This window comes from Marmota marmota, unplaced genomic scaffold (genome assembly GCF_001458135.2).
Source record: "Marmota marmota marmota unplaced genomic scaffold, marMar, whole genome shotgun sequence".
Classification (NCBI taxonomy): domain Eukaryota; kingdom Metazoa; phylum Chordata; class Mammalia; order Rodentia; family Sciuridae; genus Marmota; species Marmota marmota.
The window spans coordinates 4821011-4838120 of record NW_025999863.1 but is presented as its reverse complement, the minus strand read 5'-3'; the positions used below and the strand labels follow the sequence as shown (position 1 = coordinate 4838120).

At 53.8% G+C, this 17110-nt stretch overlaps 2 protein-coding genes and 1 long non-coding RNA gene across 7 annotated transcripts in view; 2 read left to right on the top strand and 1 right to left on the bottom strand.

The window, feature by feature from the left end:
• The window catches only part of Tex45 (testis expressed 45), an 18212-nt gene extending 11943 nt beyond the window's left edge, over nt 1-6269 (bottom strand). The window contains exons 1-6 of the mRNA XM_048812997.1: nt 5738-6269; nt 4731-4834; nt 4545-4645; nt 4187-4299; nt 3998-4107; nt 3544-3745 (exon numbers count right to left, since the gene is read on the bottom strand). Of these exons, the coding sequence (XP_048668954.1) occupies nt 3544-3745; nt 3998-4107; nt 4187-4299; nt 4545-4645; nt 4731-4834; nt 5738-6263 (1156 nt within the window). The 5' untranslated portion in view covers nt 6264-6269. The remainder of the gene's footprint in view (nt 1-3543; nt 3746-3997; nt 4108-4186; nt 4300-4544; nt 4646-4730; nt 4835-5737) is intronic.
• LOC125619645 lies at nt 921-2583 on the top strand. 3 transcript variants are annotated; one of them, XR_007351177.1, is made up of 4 exons: nt 921-1091; nt 1257-1356; nt 2067-2218; nt 2350-2583. It is a non-coding gene; the product is annotated as an uncharacterized LOC125619645 (long non-coding RNA). The 3 variants fall into 3 exon arrangements; XR_007351175.1 differs by lacking the exon at nt 1257-1356 and having other exon boundaries at nt 924-1091; nt 1992-2218; XR_007351176.1 differs by lacking the exon at nt 1257-1356 and having other exon boundaries at nt 925-1091.
• A 4751-nt stretch (nt 6270-11020) lies between the features above and the next one.
• On the top strand, nt 11021-17110 carry Pex11g (peroxisomal biogenesis factor 11 gamma). 3 transcript variants are annotated; one of them, XM_015503697.2, is made up of 5 exons: nt 11021-11152; nt 12567-12755; nt 14184-14362; nt 15929-15991; nt 16667-17110. In XM_015503697.2, exons 1-5 carry the CDS (start codon nt 11093-11095, stop codon nt 16716-16718), a joined length of 543 nt encoding a protein of 180 aa, XP_015359183.1. In that variant the 5' UTR covers nt 11021-11092; the 3' UTR covers nt 16719-17110. The 3 variants fall into 3 exon arrangements, with proteins under 3 accessions (XP_015359183.1, XP_015359182.1, XP_048668865.1); XM_015503696.2 differs by having other exon boundaries at nt 16484-17110; XM_048812908.1 differs by lacking the exon at nt 11021-11152 and adding an exon at nt 11415-12005 and having other exon boundaries at nt 16484-17110.

Sequence of the window (17110 nt, the reverse complement as noted above, 5' to 3'; positions counted from 1 at the left end):
GAGTTGCAAAAAAATTTGAGGCCAGCCTCAGCAAACTTTAGTGAGAAACCTGACAGCCAAAAAAAAAAAAAAAAAAAGGACTGTGGATGTAGTTCAGTGGTAAGTACTCCTGGGTTCAGTCCCCAGGGCTGAGGGAGAAAACACACAAGAGAGGCAAGAGAGATTTGGGAAATGATAGAAATGTTCTGTATTTTGACTGTCATGGTGGATTATGTAACTGTATACACTTGCTGAAACTCATTAAGCTGTATACTTAAAATGGTGAATTTTAGCCAGGCGCGGTGGCGCACGCCTATAATCCCAGCTGCTTGGGAGGCTGAGTCCGGAGGGGATTGCAAGTTCAAAGCCAGCCTCAGCAAAAGCAAGGTGCTAAGCAACTCAGTGAGACCCTGTCTCTAATTAAAATACAAAATAGGGCTGGGGATGTGACTCAGTGGTCAAGTGCCCCCTGAGTTCAATCCCTAGTACCCCCAAAAGAAAAAAAAGGTGAATTTTATTGTATATAAATTGTACTTCAGTAAAACTAATTGAAAATTTTTTTGGGGGGGTACTGGGGATTGAACACGGGGGTGCTCAATCACTAAGCCACATCCCCAGCCCTTTTAATACTTTACTTAGAGACAGGTCTACTTGAGTAGTTTAGGGTCTTGCTGAGGCTGGCTTTGAACTCGCGATCCTCCCGCCTCAGTCTCCTGAGCTGCCAGGATTACAGGCGTGCACCATCGTGCCCAGTTGACTGAGAAATTAAAAGCATCAAAACCAAAACCAAATAATGATGTCAGAGTGGCAAAGCTGACCCAGTTCGCGATGGCTCCTTCTCACTGAATTCAGGCTAATCATCATTTCGCCCCCTGGGTTGAGGTCTGAGCACCTGCTGCCAGCTCCTGGCTTTGGTCCAGCCAGGCGGCTGCAATTCATACTTCAGCCTAGTCCCGCTGCCTGCTGGGAAAAGGAGGGTCTGGGAGGCAGATCGGGAGCTCACAGGAAGCCGGGATTGAGGTCATTCTGTTACTGCGTATCTTAATCGTTTTCAGGAAGAAGTTGGAGGAATGCAGCAAGACTAAATCTGCGACGGGTGAAGGGTTATCAAGGTTCTCCTTAGGGGGGAGGGGGTCCTTCACCCACGTTCCTGCTCTGCCTGGGTTCCGATGTGTTCGATGTGTTCGCCGAGCGGGCTTGTTTTGTCTTGCCCTCCCAGGGTCACAGAGTGGCCTTGTCTGATGCTGGCATTCCATGGGATTGTTTATGTTGAGCAGGAGGATGTTGGCCGGGGCCCAGCTGTGACTGCCAGACTAGTGCCTAGCAACACCAAGGCCAGCTGTGAAGGCCAGGCCAGCTTGAGTCTCTTTCTCCAAGGTCAAGTTCAGCTCTAACCAGATGGCGGGTGCTGGGAAGGCTGGGTAGTGCCTGCAAAGCTCACTGATGTGTCTCAGGTGCCTGGAACAGGGCCTGGTACCCAGCAGCTGCCCGGAGAAAGGCACTGTGGTATCACAAAGTCGTGGGGGACTGCACGGGCTTGAGAGAAAGGATCCCCCAATTATGCATCAGCAGAAACTAGAGGCCTCCTTTCTTCTGCACGCTTCCATCTTGGCTTGGATCTTTTTCTGCTGCAGAAACAGTGACCCCCAATTACAGGAGGATGATGCACACAGACCCCCCTGCACTCAAGTCTTACTAGGGACGGGCACTGGTTGGAAGTGGAGTTAAAATTTTCTTGTGGGGCTGGGCGGGGTGTAGCTCCATGATGGAGCTTGTCAAGCATAAGCCAGGCCTGGTGCACTGCTTGGGCTGTTATGGGGAAGTCAGGGTCTTAGGTGAGCAAGAACAGGGACTGCTGAAGGAGGGGGCTGTGGGCCAGGAAGAAATAGATGGGTTCTGGGGATCTTTTCTTTTGGGCAGGGGTACCAGGGATTGAATGCAGGGGCATTTGAATGCAGGGGCATTTGATCACCGAGCCACATCCCCAGCCCTCTTTTGTATTTTATTTAAAGACGGGGTCTCACTGAGTTGCTTAGCGCCTCGCTTTTGCTGAGGCTGGCTTTGAACTTGAGGTTCTCCTGCCTCAGCCTCCCAAGCTGCTGGGATGACAGGTGTGCACCACGGCGCCCAGCCAGGGATCTTGTCTTTTGGAAGAGTACTGGGGACTGGATCAGGCTGGACCTTCCCATACCAACCGAATCTCCAGTTTGACCATTTAGGTTCTGGTCATGCCACTGAGGTTAGTTCCTGGGTTGTGCTGAATGATGTCACATAAGGGTTCAGGATGCTGTCCTACGGATGGATGTTTAGATTATGGCCAAAATGCTTCTAACTGGACATTTACTTGTTGCAATCCCCTCCCAGCTCTAGCTGTGGCGAGTTCCAACCAAATGCCCTGTACCTGGGAGTGGACAAGTTCTCCCAGGACCATATGGAGTGTGAGAAGAGAGCCCTGGACAGGGAGCTGAGCCCTGCAAGCAATCCCACTTATGGAGAACCACTTTGTTCCAGGACAGACCAACATCATTGCCCTGGTGGAGTTCACAATCTGTTGAGGAGAGATAGGCAACTAGAAAAATAAACGAAACATGTAGTTTGTTTTTAAAAAAATTAAAAAAAATTTTTTTAGTTGTCAATGAATCTTCATTTATATGTAGAGCTGAGGATCAAACCTAGGACCTCACCCATGCCAGGCAAGTGCTCTCCCACTGAGCCACACTCCAGCCTGTGTTTGGCTTTGATGGCTGCTGTGGTTTGGGAGCTGCTTGTGCGTCCTGTAAGGGTCCACCTTATTGCAGGCTCGGCGGGCAGTGCAGCGCTATTGGGGGCTGCTGGGACCTTTGGCAGTTGGGGCTTGGGGGACCCTTGGGTCCTTGGGCATGTCCTCTGAAGGGAGTTCTTGTGGGATTTCTTGGTCGTTCTCCGGAGAGAGTTGTCTTGAAAGGAGCAAGCCTGGCGCCTCCCATCCTCTGGCCTCCAGCCAAGGCCACCGCCAGGATGTGATGTCACTGAGAACAGAGCCAGTGCCTTGCCCTGAACCTCAAAGCTTAAAAAAGACCCCTCTTCTGTGATGCAGATGATCAATTCGATAATGCTAAAGGCTGAGGAGGATGAAACCGCAGGCAGTGTCCCCGAGGGTGTGATCAGGCAGCTCTCCTGAGAAAATGATATTCAGGGGACATTCAGAGGAGGGTAGCATGGGAGCCACGCAGGTGTCTGGGCAAAGGGAACAGCAGGGCAAAGTCCTGCGGCAAGAATGTGCAGTCCTACATGTCCTTAGGGTAGCGGGTGAAGTTCTGAGATGGTGCACTCCGTGTGGAAGACAGTTGGGTGGTTCTTCAGAAAGTTATGCCTGTCATCCCAGGAGGCTGAGGCAGGAGAACTGCAAGTTTGNACAGAGACCTGAGCTTCCTAGCAGCTAAAGCAGAAAGGAAAGTTCTAGTTATCTGGTCAAAAGGCAGACTAGCTTCACCAGAACAGGATGTTCTGTTGCCGTGGTTCCCAACCAGGGCAGAGCTGTGACCGGGAGGGGCTTTCTAGAGGGGGAAGGACCACTCCCCTCACCACAGGTGCCCTTGGGTAGGTTGCTTTGTGTCAATTGGAGGCTGGGTATCTTCTGTGACCCCTCCACATGCTGGGGGCAGTAATGGGAGCCCGTGGTGGTCTGGAAAAAGTGTCCCAGCAGCTTCTCCTCTCCTAGGATCACGTGGCACTTCAAATTCTCATGGGTCATGTGGCGGCCAGGTGGTTGGGTGCTTGGTGGTACCTGTGGGACCCACAGGTACCCAGGAAGCTCCCAAGTCCTCCCATTGGTGGCCCTGGAGGCTCCCTCCCCCTCTGGACAGAGCCAGTGAGGCTGGGAAGTGTGAAGTGACTTGCCCTAGATGGTACAAATAGACCCCAGAGATCTTGGCATGTGTCCAGCTCACACCCATCGCAGGGCCTCTGCACTTGCTATTTGCTCTGCCTTTTAAGTCTTTTTCCCTATGAGCCCTGGCACCTCTCCCTACCCACTGACCTGGCCGTGGAAGAACTGCATGGAGGTGCTGAGGCTGCCGGGGCCCGGGTGCCAATTTCCTTTCAGGATGTGGGACTTCGGAGTCTGATCCCCATGAAGAACAAAAGGCTCTGTCAGTGGTAGAGCAGGTGCTGAGCAGCCGGGGAAAGCTGCCGAGGGAGCCGGGGCGGGGCAGGGAGTAGTTCTCACCTGGCTCCCGGGCGTAGAAGTGGTCGGTCATGGTGGTCCTGTCGTGGAAGAGGCCGTCTCCAGGACGAATATTCACATGGTGGATGTGAGTGGCGGCCTGAGCCTTGTCATACCTGCGGGTAAGGAAGGGGGATCCATGTGTTTTCCCCTGTAACTCCCAGGAAAGGGGAGGAGGGCAACGGCCCACTGGTCAAGCCAGAGCACCCTAATAGTGGGTGAGCTGGCCCAACAGTGGCACCTTCCAGCCCAGGATGGAGACCTTGACAGCAACTGCTTTAGGAACCTAAGTGGCACACCCACATGCTGTTGAGAGCCACAGTCCATATTGGAGCAGGGGAAGGCAGTGGTCCTTTGGTACCTGTCTGGGGGCAGCCCCTGGGGCCTATGGGTCTGTTTCAGGTCTGAAAACATGAGCCCATAGCCCAGCTTGCAGTCTCCCAGTTGCACAGAGGAGGAGGCCTGTGGACAGAGAGGGATGGAAGGCCAAGACTACCCAGCCCCCATGGCTGCCCTCCCTAGCAACCCCAGCCCAGCCTTGATTTACCCTCCTACACATTAAGGCAGGTGAGCCCGGCAGGGCCTGGAACTCTCTCCGGTAGGAGGTCCCTTGTTGTTTCTTGTAGCCCCACTTGAGGGTGTTGGGACCACCTGTGGAGGGGAAGAGGAGGTGGGAGAGAGAGGGGAGTGGGATGGATTCCCTGCAGCCTCAGGCCCCCTGGGATCTGATTCCTTGCCTGGGGAGGAAGGTGGGCAGCCCTGATCAGTCCAGAAAACACCATAATAATAAAGGTAACAGCATCACGAATAACCACCAAGTCCTGAGCCGGGCTCTAGGGTCAGTGCTCTGCACTGCCTTCTTGGGCCTGGTGTCCCCTTGTCTTGCAGCCTGCCTGAAGTTCAGAGTGGCAAGGAACTTACTTGAAGTCACAAAAATTAGGGGCCAGAACTAAGAGTCAAATTCAAGTCTGACAATCCCCGAGTCCAGCTTGGAGGGACTGTGATTCCTGATGTCCACAGGAAGGACCCCTGGAGTGACAGAATTGGAAAATCACACAGATGGTGGCTAATATTGTTCTACCTGCCAGGTACCCCGTGCAGCCTGGGCTCCTTCAGCTTCACCAGCTCCTGTGAGGCTGGACCCTGTGATCATACCCATTTTGCAGATGAGAAAAGTAAAGCTTGGAGAGGCCAATTTGCTCCTAGTTACTAAGGCCGTAAGGCTGGGGGTTAGGTAGGCAACTCAGCAGATTTGCCTGACCTCAAACTAGCATTGGGGACTTCTCTCTGGAGAGAATCCACTCCACGGAGGCAGAAACCGAGGCTCCGGGAGATTGCAGGTTTTCGGAGCCTGGTACTACTGACGTTGGGACTGTCGACTCCCTTTTCGCAGGCGGTCTGCTCTGCACACGGTAGGATGCTTAGCCGCTTCCGTGGCTTCTACCCGCTGCCTGCTAGCGGCACGCTCAGCCTCAGGGGTGACAACCAACCATGTTTCCAGACATGGCCAAGTTTTCCCTCAAATCGCTCAGGGGGCCCCCGGCACGCGCTCACCGAGGTGGTAGCAAGGCGCGCGCGGCGGCGGGCACGCGTCGTGAGGCGGGTAGAGCTCCTGATGCGTGGTGGGCGGGACGCGCAGCTGGTCTCGGTCTCCCTGCGGCAGCGAGTCGCGGTCGAAGATGAGGCGCGCGCCGCGTATCAGCTCGCGGGCGTGCGCAGGCTGCTCGGGCCAGCCGTAAGCGGCGCGCGCGTTGGAGAAGCTGACGCCGGTGCGCTCGTCCGCGTGCATGCGCAGGTTGCTGGACTGCATGGCGAGCGTGCGCTCCCGCGTCTCCTCCTGGGGCTTCACGTCCCGTGGCGTGGACTCGCGGTGCATCTCCGACACCTGCTCCGGTCCCGCCCGGCTCGCGTTGTGTTGGAAGAGCGCGGAGAGTGGAGGCGGCGCCCTCGGCTGCTTCGGGGTGGGGCTCGGGTGGGCCGGGAAGTCCCGGTGCATCGTGGACTGCATGGCGCCCCGGTGCAGCCGGGAGTCCGGCCCCAGTGCGAAGTGCGAGGCCTTGAGGAAGTCCAGTTGGGACATCGGGCACAGCAGGAGGGCGCTCGCTGCTAGCACCGGACATTGTGCCACCTGCGAGGGGGCAAAGACACGAGACTGAGCCAGTGGCCACCGAGGACAATGCTGCCTTTGACTCCTTTCCTGACACCAAGCACTGCGCTGGGGGTGGGTGGGGGGTGGCGGACACCAGAATACAGGCCCAGCTGTGCCTGCCCCCAGGGAAAGTGGAGGGATGATCTTTCGTTTGGTGCCTGCCGTGTGCCAGGCACTGTTCTAGGCCCGGGGAGGGGCAGGTACATCAATTAACTATCCAGATCAAGAATCTGTATGTAGTTGACAATGAGGCAGGGAGTGACGTACAATTGTAAATAAATATAATAACATCAGTTGCAGTGTACGTTTGGTGGTAATGTGGTGGGGGGAAAAGTCATGCAGGGGTTCGGTGGGTTACAGGTGTTTCGTTTTGTTTTTGTGGTGCCGGAGATGGAACCGAGGCCTCCCTGGTACTAGACAAACCCTCTACACTGAGCTACACCCCAGTCCAGGGTTGCAGCTTTAAGCAGGGATCATATCCCCGAGATGACTGCTGGTTAACTCTCTGACAAAGCTGGAAAGGAGAAACTTGAGTATCTAGGGGGAACAGCATCCCAGGCAGAGGGAACAGAAAGTGCAAAAGCCCAGAGACACGTAAGGTAAGTGAATGAAAACACCATAGCCAATGAGATGGGAGAGGAATGGGCCCCAGGTCCTGCAAGACCCTGGTGAGAACCTCATTTTCTCAGTATGAAGTTGGGGTGATGGTAGTAGGGTTTAGAACAGAGGGGGGTCACTATTATGAGGGAAAATGTCTATCCACAGCTAGTATGTATGGACTTTTCACTTTGCACCCATTTTAATACACTGGACCCTGTGAGGTGGGTTTTAGCCTTTGCTTTGTACATGACATTGAGACTCAGGGAGGTGGCCATTTGCCTAGGATTTGAAACCAGGACTCATTCTGATTCTAGAAGCCAATATCAACCACTGTATTCCACGTGCGTCTCACACAGGAACCCCTCTTCTCATCCTCAGCCATGGCTCTTTTCCTTCCCACCTGGGCCCACTCTCGTCCTGCTCGACCCCAGCCCTGCAGCCCCTGCGACTGTCTTGTTGAAGCAGCACGTGCTCCTTCTGTGTCTGCAGCCGTCAGGGCCCTACCCATTCCCCTCGGCCTCCTCCTGTCTCCTGGCTGCCTGAGGGTCAGAACCTTCCCCTTCCCTTCCTTCTCCGACCTTCAACTTCAGACTCGAAGCCCCTCCACTCAGCCACTTGGGGCTTTCTTGTCTTTCTAAAATAGTTTATGGGAGTCTGACAACTAGGACTGCTGGCCAGGTAGTTTTGAGTATCCTTCCACTTAGGGTCAGGGACAGGGACAGAGACCTACCTCAAGAGATGACACGGGAGCTAAGGAATCCTGCACTTGGCAACAGGTGGGACTCTTGGACTCCTTCCGTCCCAGCTCTTCCAGAGGACACTCATGTGGTCCTTCCAAGGGCTCCATCCAAGTGTGGTCCGGCTCAGCGTATTGTGACCAAGAGCTTCCCCTGACGATTCTGTCACAATGGTCCTCTGGCATCCCTGGAGGCAGGCGGGGGGACCTGGCTCTCAACCCTGCTTCCTGAGGCTTTTAGACATGACTTCTTGGAGGCTCGTTTTTGTCATCTGGAAAATGGGGACTGCATGGTAATGACCAGTGAGTATTGGTCACCATAGGCTACCGGGAGCAGTTCCTCGCCTCCTCCTGGTGGCCCCTCTCCCCCCTCCCCGCCGTTTCTGCATCCATTAACATCATCCCAGGGCTCACAGACCTGTGAGGCGCACTCTTATGGGGTCAGTTTGCCCCACCAGCCAAAGGGTTCAGGCGCACGCTCCAGGTTGACTTAACTCAGGCTTATTAGTGGTCCCAGGGGTGCCTGAGAGTTAGAACACACTGAGGAGGATTTGGGCCCAGTGAGGTGGTCGGGGGGAGAGTTGAAGGACCCTGAACTTGGTTCTGTGCTGGATGCATTTGTTGGTTGGATTTTTTTTCTTTTTTCTTTTTTTAACGCTGCTGGGGATGGAACCCAGGGCCTCACCCCATACCCAGTGGTTGGAAATTTTACTTTTTTTTTTTTTTTGAGATGATCAGACAAATAAAAATAATATATAATACAACAGCATAACAATACTGTGCTGTATAGTTGAAAGTTGCTGTGCTGGGGAATCCACCTAGGGCTTCCCCCGTGCTAGGCAAATACCCTTCCACTGAGCTATGCCCCCAGCCAGAGAGTAGATTTTAAATGTTCTCACCACAAAACTGTGTGAGATAATGCCTATGTTAATTAGCTTGAGGAGGTCATTGCCCAGCATGCACATGTATCAAAACACCATGCTGTGTTCCTGTGAACATACAGTGTACCAAACCCACTGTGCGTGCCTGCATCCCAGCACTAAGGGGCCTGAAGCAGGAGGATCATTTGAACCCGGAGTTCAAGGCCTGCCTGGGTAATGTAATGAAACCCTATATCTAAAATTGTTTTTAAAAATTAGTAAATTTTAAAAATATAATGGGGTTGTGGCTCCATGGTAGAGCACTTGCCTAGCATGTGTGAGGCACTGGGTTCGATTCTCAGCACCACATACAAATACATAAAATAAAGGTCCATCAACAACTAAAAAAATTGTTTTTAAATTAAAATAAAAATACAGGGGCTAGGGGTGTGGCTCAGTGGTAGAGGGCTTGCCTAGCATGTGTGAGGCACTGGGTTTAATTCTCAGCACTGCATATAAGAATAAAGGTCCATTGACAACTAGAAAATATTTTTAAAAAGGGAGGGGGAGGCCAGGAGCAGTGGTGCATGCCTGTCATCCCATTGGCTGGGGAGGCTGAGGCAGGAGAGTTGCAAATTTGAGGCCAGCCTCAGCATCTTAGCAAGGCCCTCAGAAACTTAGAACCTGTCTCAAAACAAAAACAAAACAAAACAAAACAAACAAACAAAAAAACCCAGGGGTAAAGATCTCCTGGGTTCCCTCCCAGCACCTCACATACACACAGCAATTCCACTCCTAGATAAATACCCGGAGGAACTGAAAGAAAGTAGTCAAGCAAGTACATGGCATGAATGTTCACAGCAGCTCTGTTCATAATAACCAAAAGGTGGAAACAGCCCAAATGTTCATCAATGATGGATGGAGAAGCAAAATGCGGTATAACCATCCAGTGGAATATTATTCAGCCACATAAAAGAGTGAAACTCTGGACCATGCTATAGTGTCGGTGAACTTTGAAAATGTTACACTCCGTGAAAGAAGCAGTACACAAATGGTCATCGTGTTGGGCAGCTTGCCACGACTGTAACAAGATACTTGAGTCAACTTGTAAAGAGGAAAGGTTTCTTTTGGCTTACGGTTTCAGGGGTTTCAGTTCATGGTTGTTTGACCCCATTGCTCTGGGTGACATAGCAATGTCATGGTGGGAGCATGTGGCAGAGGAGGACTGTTCACCTCAGGGTGGCTGGGAAGCAGAAAGAGTGAGAGGAATGGGAGGGTTCCAATGTCCCTTCCCAGGGCATGCCCTCAGTGACCTAATTTAGGCCCCACCCCTTAAAGTTTCCATCACCTCCCAATAATGCCACAGGCTAGTGACAAAGCCCTCAACACATAAGCCTTTGGGGACACCTCTCCAAACCATAGCAGTCACATATTGTCTGATTCCACTTATATGAAATATCAAGAATAGGTAATATGTATAGAAAAAGCAGACTAGTGGTCACTAGGACCAGGGACTATTACGCATGACTGCTTAATAGGACCACGGTGTTGAGCAAGAATAATTTTCCTTCCACCCTCAGTTCTAAGCTGAGATGGACCCTGTAACAAAAGAATCAACTGGAGAGAAGCAAACATTAACACGGGTATCTCAGGTATACATGGGCGACACCCAGAAAACTGTCATTCTCAAGAGGTGGGTAGGAACTCCGATTTATTTATAAGGCATCATCAACCAGGAACAGTGAATTTTTAGAGAAGTGACAAGACAAGGGAGAAGGACTTGAGTCTCTCGTGGTGGCAAATTATGGATAGAAAGATAAATGGCAGCTAAAGGACGGTTAGCAAAGTTTGTTAAATAGATTCCTCTGGTGCATAAGGACCCAGAGATGTCTGTAGTGATGGACACTTGTCCCTCCTGGTAAGTGGGAGGACACCTTTGTAAACTTATCTTCCTTTTAGGAAAATAGTGGGAGGGCAGAGTTTTCCTGTGTGCTTTTGCCTTTAGCTCAAAGGACTCCTCATGCCAAGGCGGCATATTTTGTGGTGGCATGTTCTGGTCTCCTCTGAAGGTCTCCTTTGGGACTGATGAAAATACTTTGAAACCAGTGAGGGCAGGTGGGGGCACAACCTGTGAATGTATTAAGTGGCACTGGATTATACATTTTAAAATGGTGGCCTTTACGTTATGTGAACTCCACCTCAAAGAAAGGGGGAAAAAAAAAAAAGGAAATGGGTGTTCACTTTTTTGAGAAATTTTGGGCGAGCTAATCCATGGTTACTGCACACAATTTTGAAATGCCCTGTGTGTGGGCAGCTGATCAGGCCGCCATGGGGCAAATGACGGCCAGCTGGCTCATCCGGTCACAGGCCCGGGCCGCACACACGTGGCCGCCAAACTTTTGCAAAGTCGGGTGGAACAGACAAAAGTCCAGTTCAGGGACAAAGGGCAGCGGCCGCGCCTGCGCAGCGTGCTCGCGGGCCACTCAGAAGCTCCTGGGACGCGGTCTAGCCCCGCCCCCTGGTGCGGCGCGCTGACGGCGCGCTGACGTCACGGCGGAGTTGCCATGGCGGCGCTGAACGGTCTGGCGTCGGCGCTGGAGTCTTACCGGGGCCGCGACCGCCTGGTGAGGCTGGGGCCGAGCGGGGCCGGAGGCCACGAGTTCCGTCGAAGTTCAGAGATGGGGCAACTGAGGCCAGAGAGGGGACAGGGTCGCTCAGGATCGCTCACTGCAAAGGCCCTGCCTGAGCTAGACTCAAACCACGCCCCCTAAGGGTGGACATACAGGTTGTTCCTGCCAAACCACTGCCTCAGTTCCCTCGTGTGAGCCCTTGGGATCTGATCAGGCCACTGAAGTTAGTTCCTGGGTTGTCCTGAACAGTTTTTCTTCTGGGGATTTAGGATGTTGCAGGGCTTCCCCCGTGGCTGGACATTTAGGTTCTGACCACATCCCCTCAAGTTGAGCATTTAGGTTGTTTCAGCCAACTTGGTACCAGGGAGCCCACAATGGCCAGGCCCCTACTGTAACCTAGCCATTGTGGGTTTCATTCAAGTCCCCTGTAGTTTGATCATTTAGATTGTCCCTGCCAACCCATCCTGACTGGACATTTACTAACCAAGCAGATTCCTACCTTTGGATATGAGTATCTGACTAGGTCATTGTAGTTGCTTCTTAGGTTGCTGTGAATGATCTCAGCATTTAGAATGATTCAGGACTCCCCCTATGTCTGGATTTTTAGGTTCCAACTAAATCTCCTCTAATTGAGCATTAAGGTTTTTCCATCCAAGTCCCTTAGGTTGGACTCTTAGCTTGTCTTGGCCAGTCCCTCCTAGGTAGCATTTAGGTTGAACAGGGTGGCAAGGCAGATAGGTTCCAACCAAGTCCCCTATGGGTGAATGGTCAGGTTTTAATACCTCCTAAGTTGGACACTTAAATGGCAGTGTTTTGCCATTACACCTGGGCTCAAAAGAAATTACAGGTAAAGTAATATGTAAAACAACAGGAACTAGCAATTTCTGAGAAGCAGGTGAAATAATGAAAGACATACAGGTGGTGAACCTGATCTCTCTTGTGATCCTCCAAATCACTTATTGAGTGGGCCCTTTGTCACTAAAGTAATTCAAACAAATTACTGTCCTGTTCACTGGGTTGAGACAGGTCACTTGCTCCCAGCTTGCGGCCCAGCTAAGGGCTTTGCCCAGCCAGGGAGATGCAAATGTACATTCCAACCTCACCCTCCTCTGGCCTGCTGGGAAAGGAGGACCAAGGAGGTGGGAAGCAGTTTTCTTTTCTTTGTCCCCATTACCACTGTCCCCAAAGGCTGTGCCCCTCAGTGACATGAGCCAGGACTCTTGTTAGACTCTCCTTTTAGACCATTGTCCGGTGTTTTTCCATTTGTCCTGCTTTCGGACTGAGCTTTTGTTGGATGCTTGTTGGTTTTGACTTTTGCGCCTTCAGTCCTGCAGGGCCGGGGGCCCGGCCGGTTGGTCCAGTGCAGCTCAGGAGCAGGGCCATGTTGATTGCTTCTGGTTTCCCACAGATCCGAACTCTGGGGTACTGCTGCCAGCTGGTTGGCGGGGTCCTGGTTGAACAGTGTCCTGCCAGGTCCGAAGTGGGCACACGCCTGCTGGTGGTGTCGGCCCAGCTCAGCCACTGCAGGACCGTCTTGAGACTCTTTGACGACCTGGCCATGTTTGTCTACACCAAGCAGTACGGCCTGGGGTCAGAGGTAACTGCAGGGGCTGTAGGGAGGGGTCCCCACCCTTGGGAAGCCTGTGGCCTTGGGCTCAGCTGGTGTTTTATGGGCTTGTCCCAAAGGGCTCCCTGTTGGACAGTTTATTATCTTTTAAATTTTACTTTCTATTTTGAGATGATCAGATGTTCTCATTTTAATTTGAATTTTATTATTTTTAATTTTTTGCAGTGCTGGGGTTGGAACCCAGGGCCTCACACTTGCTAGCAAGAGCTCTTCCACTGAGCTACATCCCCAGCCCTTGATTTAAAAACAAAGCTTGCTTGTTTGTGTGACCCATGAGTATATAATCCACCCTGATCTCTGGGACCCCAGAGTTCCTCCTCAGAGGAGCTGTGATCAGCTCCTTGTCTCCTTGGTGAGATTTCCTGTATCTACGCAGGTGCAAGTTGGACCAAGTTGCTAGTTGGACCGTTTACTCTGTTCTACCACTTACCGTTTCCTCCGAACAGTTCAACTGGGAGGCCAATTCTGATCCCTCCAAACAGATCTCCTGTTTTCTTTATGGCCACCTGGTATGCTTTGTGCATCTGTTGCTTCTGCACTGAGCTCTGCTTGGCTGGGTACACACAGGTAGTTACTCTGGACTTGGGGGCAGAGGTGCTGGGGGTGGAGCTCAGCGCACAAGGCTCTGGGTTTAAACGCTGCGCTGCAAACAGAACAAAAACCCAAAGAACAAACACGTGGGGCAGGTGGCCCAGCATGGGGCAGACCGAGAGCTCCTGGGGGCTCTGTTTCATCTGCCAGGAGGCCAGTCCTTGCTTGAGGAGGAGCGAAGGGCTTCCATCTGCAGTCTGTGATGTGAGGTGCTGAGCTCCTGGGTTTGGGGAGGTGACACAAGTCTTGCACTGTTGTGCTGGCCTGGCATGCAGCTGACACTGGGTGTGGCAGCTGGTGTTCATGTCCCACTGTACCACCCTCCTCCCCCTGGTCCCTGCATGTGGCCTGCCCTGGCCCCCACCCAGGGTCCTGCATCAGAGAGCCTCAGCTGAGCCCGTGTGCAGGAACTGGAAGCCTTCAGGAAGGCAGGCTGGTGCAGGTGTCCCCACTTGGCCGTATTTGGGAGGAATCCCCGAGGAACTTAAAATATAGATCCACGGACAACATCCCAGAGCTGGCGTCGCCTGCCATGGAGGCAGGATCCTCAGGGCTGGCGTTGGGGCATGGGCTTTTTAAACTCCCTGGGGATTCCATTGCCCAGCTGAGTTGAGACCTGCTGCTCGGAGCAGAAACGAGCCTGTGGGACCCGGGCCGTCCTCATCTGCAGCAGCTGGCCATGGACAGCCTGCTGGGCCTGGGCATGATCCTGGGACTGTGTTGGGGAGAAATGGTGCTGCGGCCACAGCCCTGAAGTGGGCAGTGTGTAGGTCTGACTGCGGGCCCTTCGTCTCCCTGGCGCTGCAGGAGAAGGACGTCTTTGTCCGCTGGCTGTCTGTCCTGGGCAACGTAGCTGACCAGCTCTACTATCCGTGCGAGCACGTGGCCTGGGCTGCTGACGCCAAGGTCCTCTGCATGGACTCTGCCAGATGGTGGACCCTGAGCACTGCCCTCTGGGGTTTCTCCTTGCTCCTGGGGGTTGCCAGGTGAGTGACATCAGCAAGAGGGAGCCCTGAGGTCCCTGGTGGAGTCTCCTCAGCAGGGCTGTGGTGGCATTGGCAGGCTGCCTTGGCCTGAGGGTCTGGTCTCCAGCTCTTGGAGTTTTTCTCTTTCTTGGCCACCCTGCCATGTTTATTTCTAATAATTGCTGTAGTAAATGACACAGACTTGGTAGCTTTAAACAGAGATTGATCATGTCACAGTCCTGCAGTTAGAAGGTCATATTTCAGCTGGGATCCGACACAGGACTCACTGAGCCAAAGTCAAGGCCTCGGCGGCTGGTCCCACCTTTCCCAGCTTCTAGAGGCACCTTCAGCCCTTGGCTTGTGGCCCCCTCCTCCATCTCCAGGGCCAGCAGCAGCATCTTCCAGATCTCTCTGACCCTGACCCTGACCCTCCTGCCTCCCTTTTTTGAGGATCCTGTGGTGAAGCTGGGCCCCTTTGATATTTGGGATGACCCCCGTCTTAGGGTACTTCATCCTTCCTGCAGCCACACATTCACGTGTTCTGGGGACCTCTTGGGCAGAGGGCTGTGATTCTGATGACCAGACCCAGGAAGGAGAAGGAACTAGAGAAGCGGATGGCAGGGTGACCTCTCCCTGGACTCTGACTTCTGCTTGCTTTGTCAGCAGAATCCCCAAAGGAACAAGCCAGCCGTTTCCTGACTGCCTTTGTGCTCTGAAAGCTGACGGTTTCTAGAACCTCACAGTAATGGGTTCCTCCTAAATGTGTTCCTCTGCAAATTTGCTGAGACAGTTTGTTCAAAACCCCCTGGCCTAGAGAAGACATTGAGGAGCAGGGTCCTCCAGTCCCCATGTTAATGATGGCCGAGAAGCCCCAGATCCCTGGAGTGAGGAGGAGCCATCCCTAACCTCTTGAAGGGAGGCTGAACCTTCTTTGTTCTGGGGACAGTGCCTGCATCTGCTGTCACTTGTCCCAGGATGAGGCACATCCTTACCAATGCCCTGACAAGGTGCTAGTTGTCCACAGTCTGGAAACCAGAAAGACCCCCCCCCAAAGTAGGCCCCCGTTGCCTAGGCTTGAGCAGCTCCTTCAGTCTCTAGGCTTCATGCTGCCGGCACTCTGTCTCCTCATGTTCTGTTTGTTGGCAGTGGCTACCCCTTGATCTCAGAGGTCCCCTTGAGGTCGCTGTCTGTGGATGCAGCCTGCCTGTCTCTCCCTATGTGCTCAGAGACTCCCGGGCCAGGCTCTGGATGTGGCAGAGGCTGTAGGTCAGAGGGGGACTTGGCTCATGGCCTTTAATCCCTGGGCAGGTCCATGGTGTGGCCTGGGCAGCATGGGGCTGTGTGACCTGTCCTGGGGGCTTCTGAGGCACTGCCAGGGGCGGAGCTCTGCCCTGCAGGCACAGGACCCTTGGTGGCAGGGAAAGGGAAGAGCGCTTGTCCCAGAGCTCAGCAGACTCTGAAGGAACCTGTGGCTGTAGTAACAGGTGGCAGAGGCCCCCCAACCCAGGTGGCCTCGGGGAGCCAGGCCCTGCCCCACCAGGGTACCTGCTGCTCCAGTGGGTCTCCCTCTTGTCTCTGATGTTACAGGTCCCTGTGGACGGTGCTGAGGCTGAGGCAGAGGCTGAGGAACCCCATGGCCAACCTCACCAGGTAAGTCCGGGCCTTGCCGGGAAGGTGCCCCTCTGGGCTGCTGGTGATCAGCTGTCCCCTCCCTGGCCCGTGTGTGTGCAGGCCACAGGGCCTCACCTTGGCCTCTGGGTGGGAAGTAGAACCTTTCATAGATGGGGAAACTGGGGCTGCTAGAGCAAGGACCCAGGGCTGGGTGCTCAGGGCTGTGCCCCTGGCTGGGAGGATGATCTCGAGGCAAGATTTTGAGGACAGTAGCCACTGTCACTGTGGTATCTTCCTAAAACCCTATAGCCCCCATACAACCTCCCCACCTGTCTTCCAGGGAGTCTGGAGTATGGGTCTGAGGCTGGGGGCTCCCTATGGGGGAGTTGGGGGTGCAGACCCTATGGAAGGTCAGGATGGCCTCACCGCCAGCCATTCCCTCTCACAGGCAGGCTCCCTCCTCTTTCCAGTCTGGGGCCTTCCTGGGGCGAGGGGTTGGGCGGGCTGTGAGTGGCTGCTTTGCTCCCACAGTCGGCTGCCCCAGAGCAAGCAGAGGGCCATCGAGGTGCGGATGCATTCGGAGGTGCTGACGCTCCTCAGCAACCTGGCTGACTTGGCCAACGCCGTGCACTGGCTGCCACCAGGTGTCCTGTGGGCCGGCCGCTTCCCCCCGTGGCTGGTGGGCCTCATGGGCACCATCTCCTCCCTGCTCAGCATCTACCAGGCGGCCCAGGCTAGTGGCCAGCCCGAGGCTGCCAGCCCCTGACGTGGTGTGAGGAGCAGGTGGATGCAGCTGGACCCGACGGAGGGCCCCTTCCCAGAGCAACCACCAGCCAGGGGATGCGTCTGTGATTGAGCAGCCCTGGCGCAGGTGCATAGGTAGGGAGGGAAGAGGGGCTGGTATGGGGACCCTCCAATCCCAGCCAGGGCCTTGGTGGGAAAAGCTCTTCTCTGAGGGCCAAATGGGGAAGACCCCAGGACTCCCAAGCCAAGGCAGAGCTTGGAAAGGCCCTGTGTGGGCCTCTGCAGAGCCTTCTGTCTGCTGGCCGGGTCCTATATGCCAATGAAGACAAGCAGGAGAGACACATGCCATGCTTCAAGTGGGACCTTGGGAAAGCTGGAACGAGAATCAATTAAACATTCTGGTGCTGGTGCTCA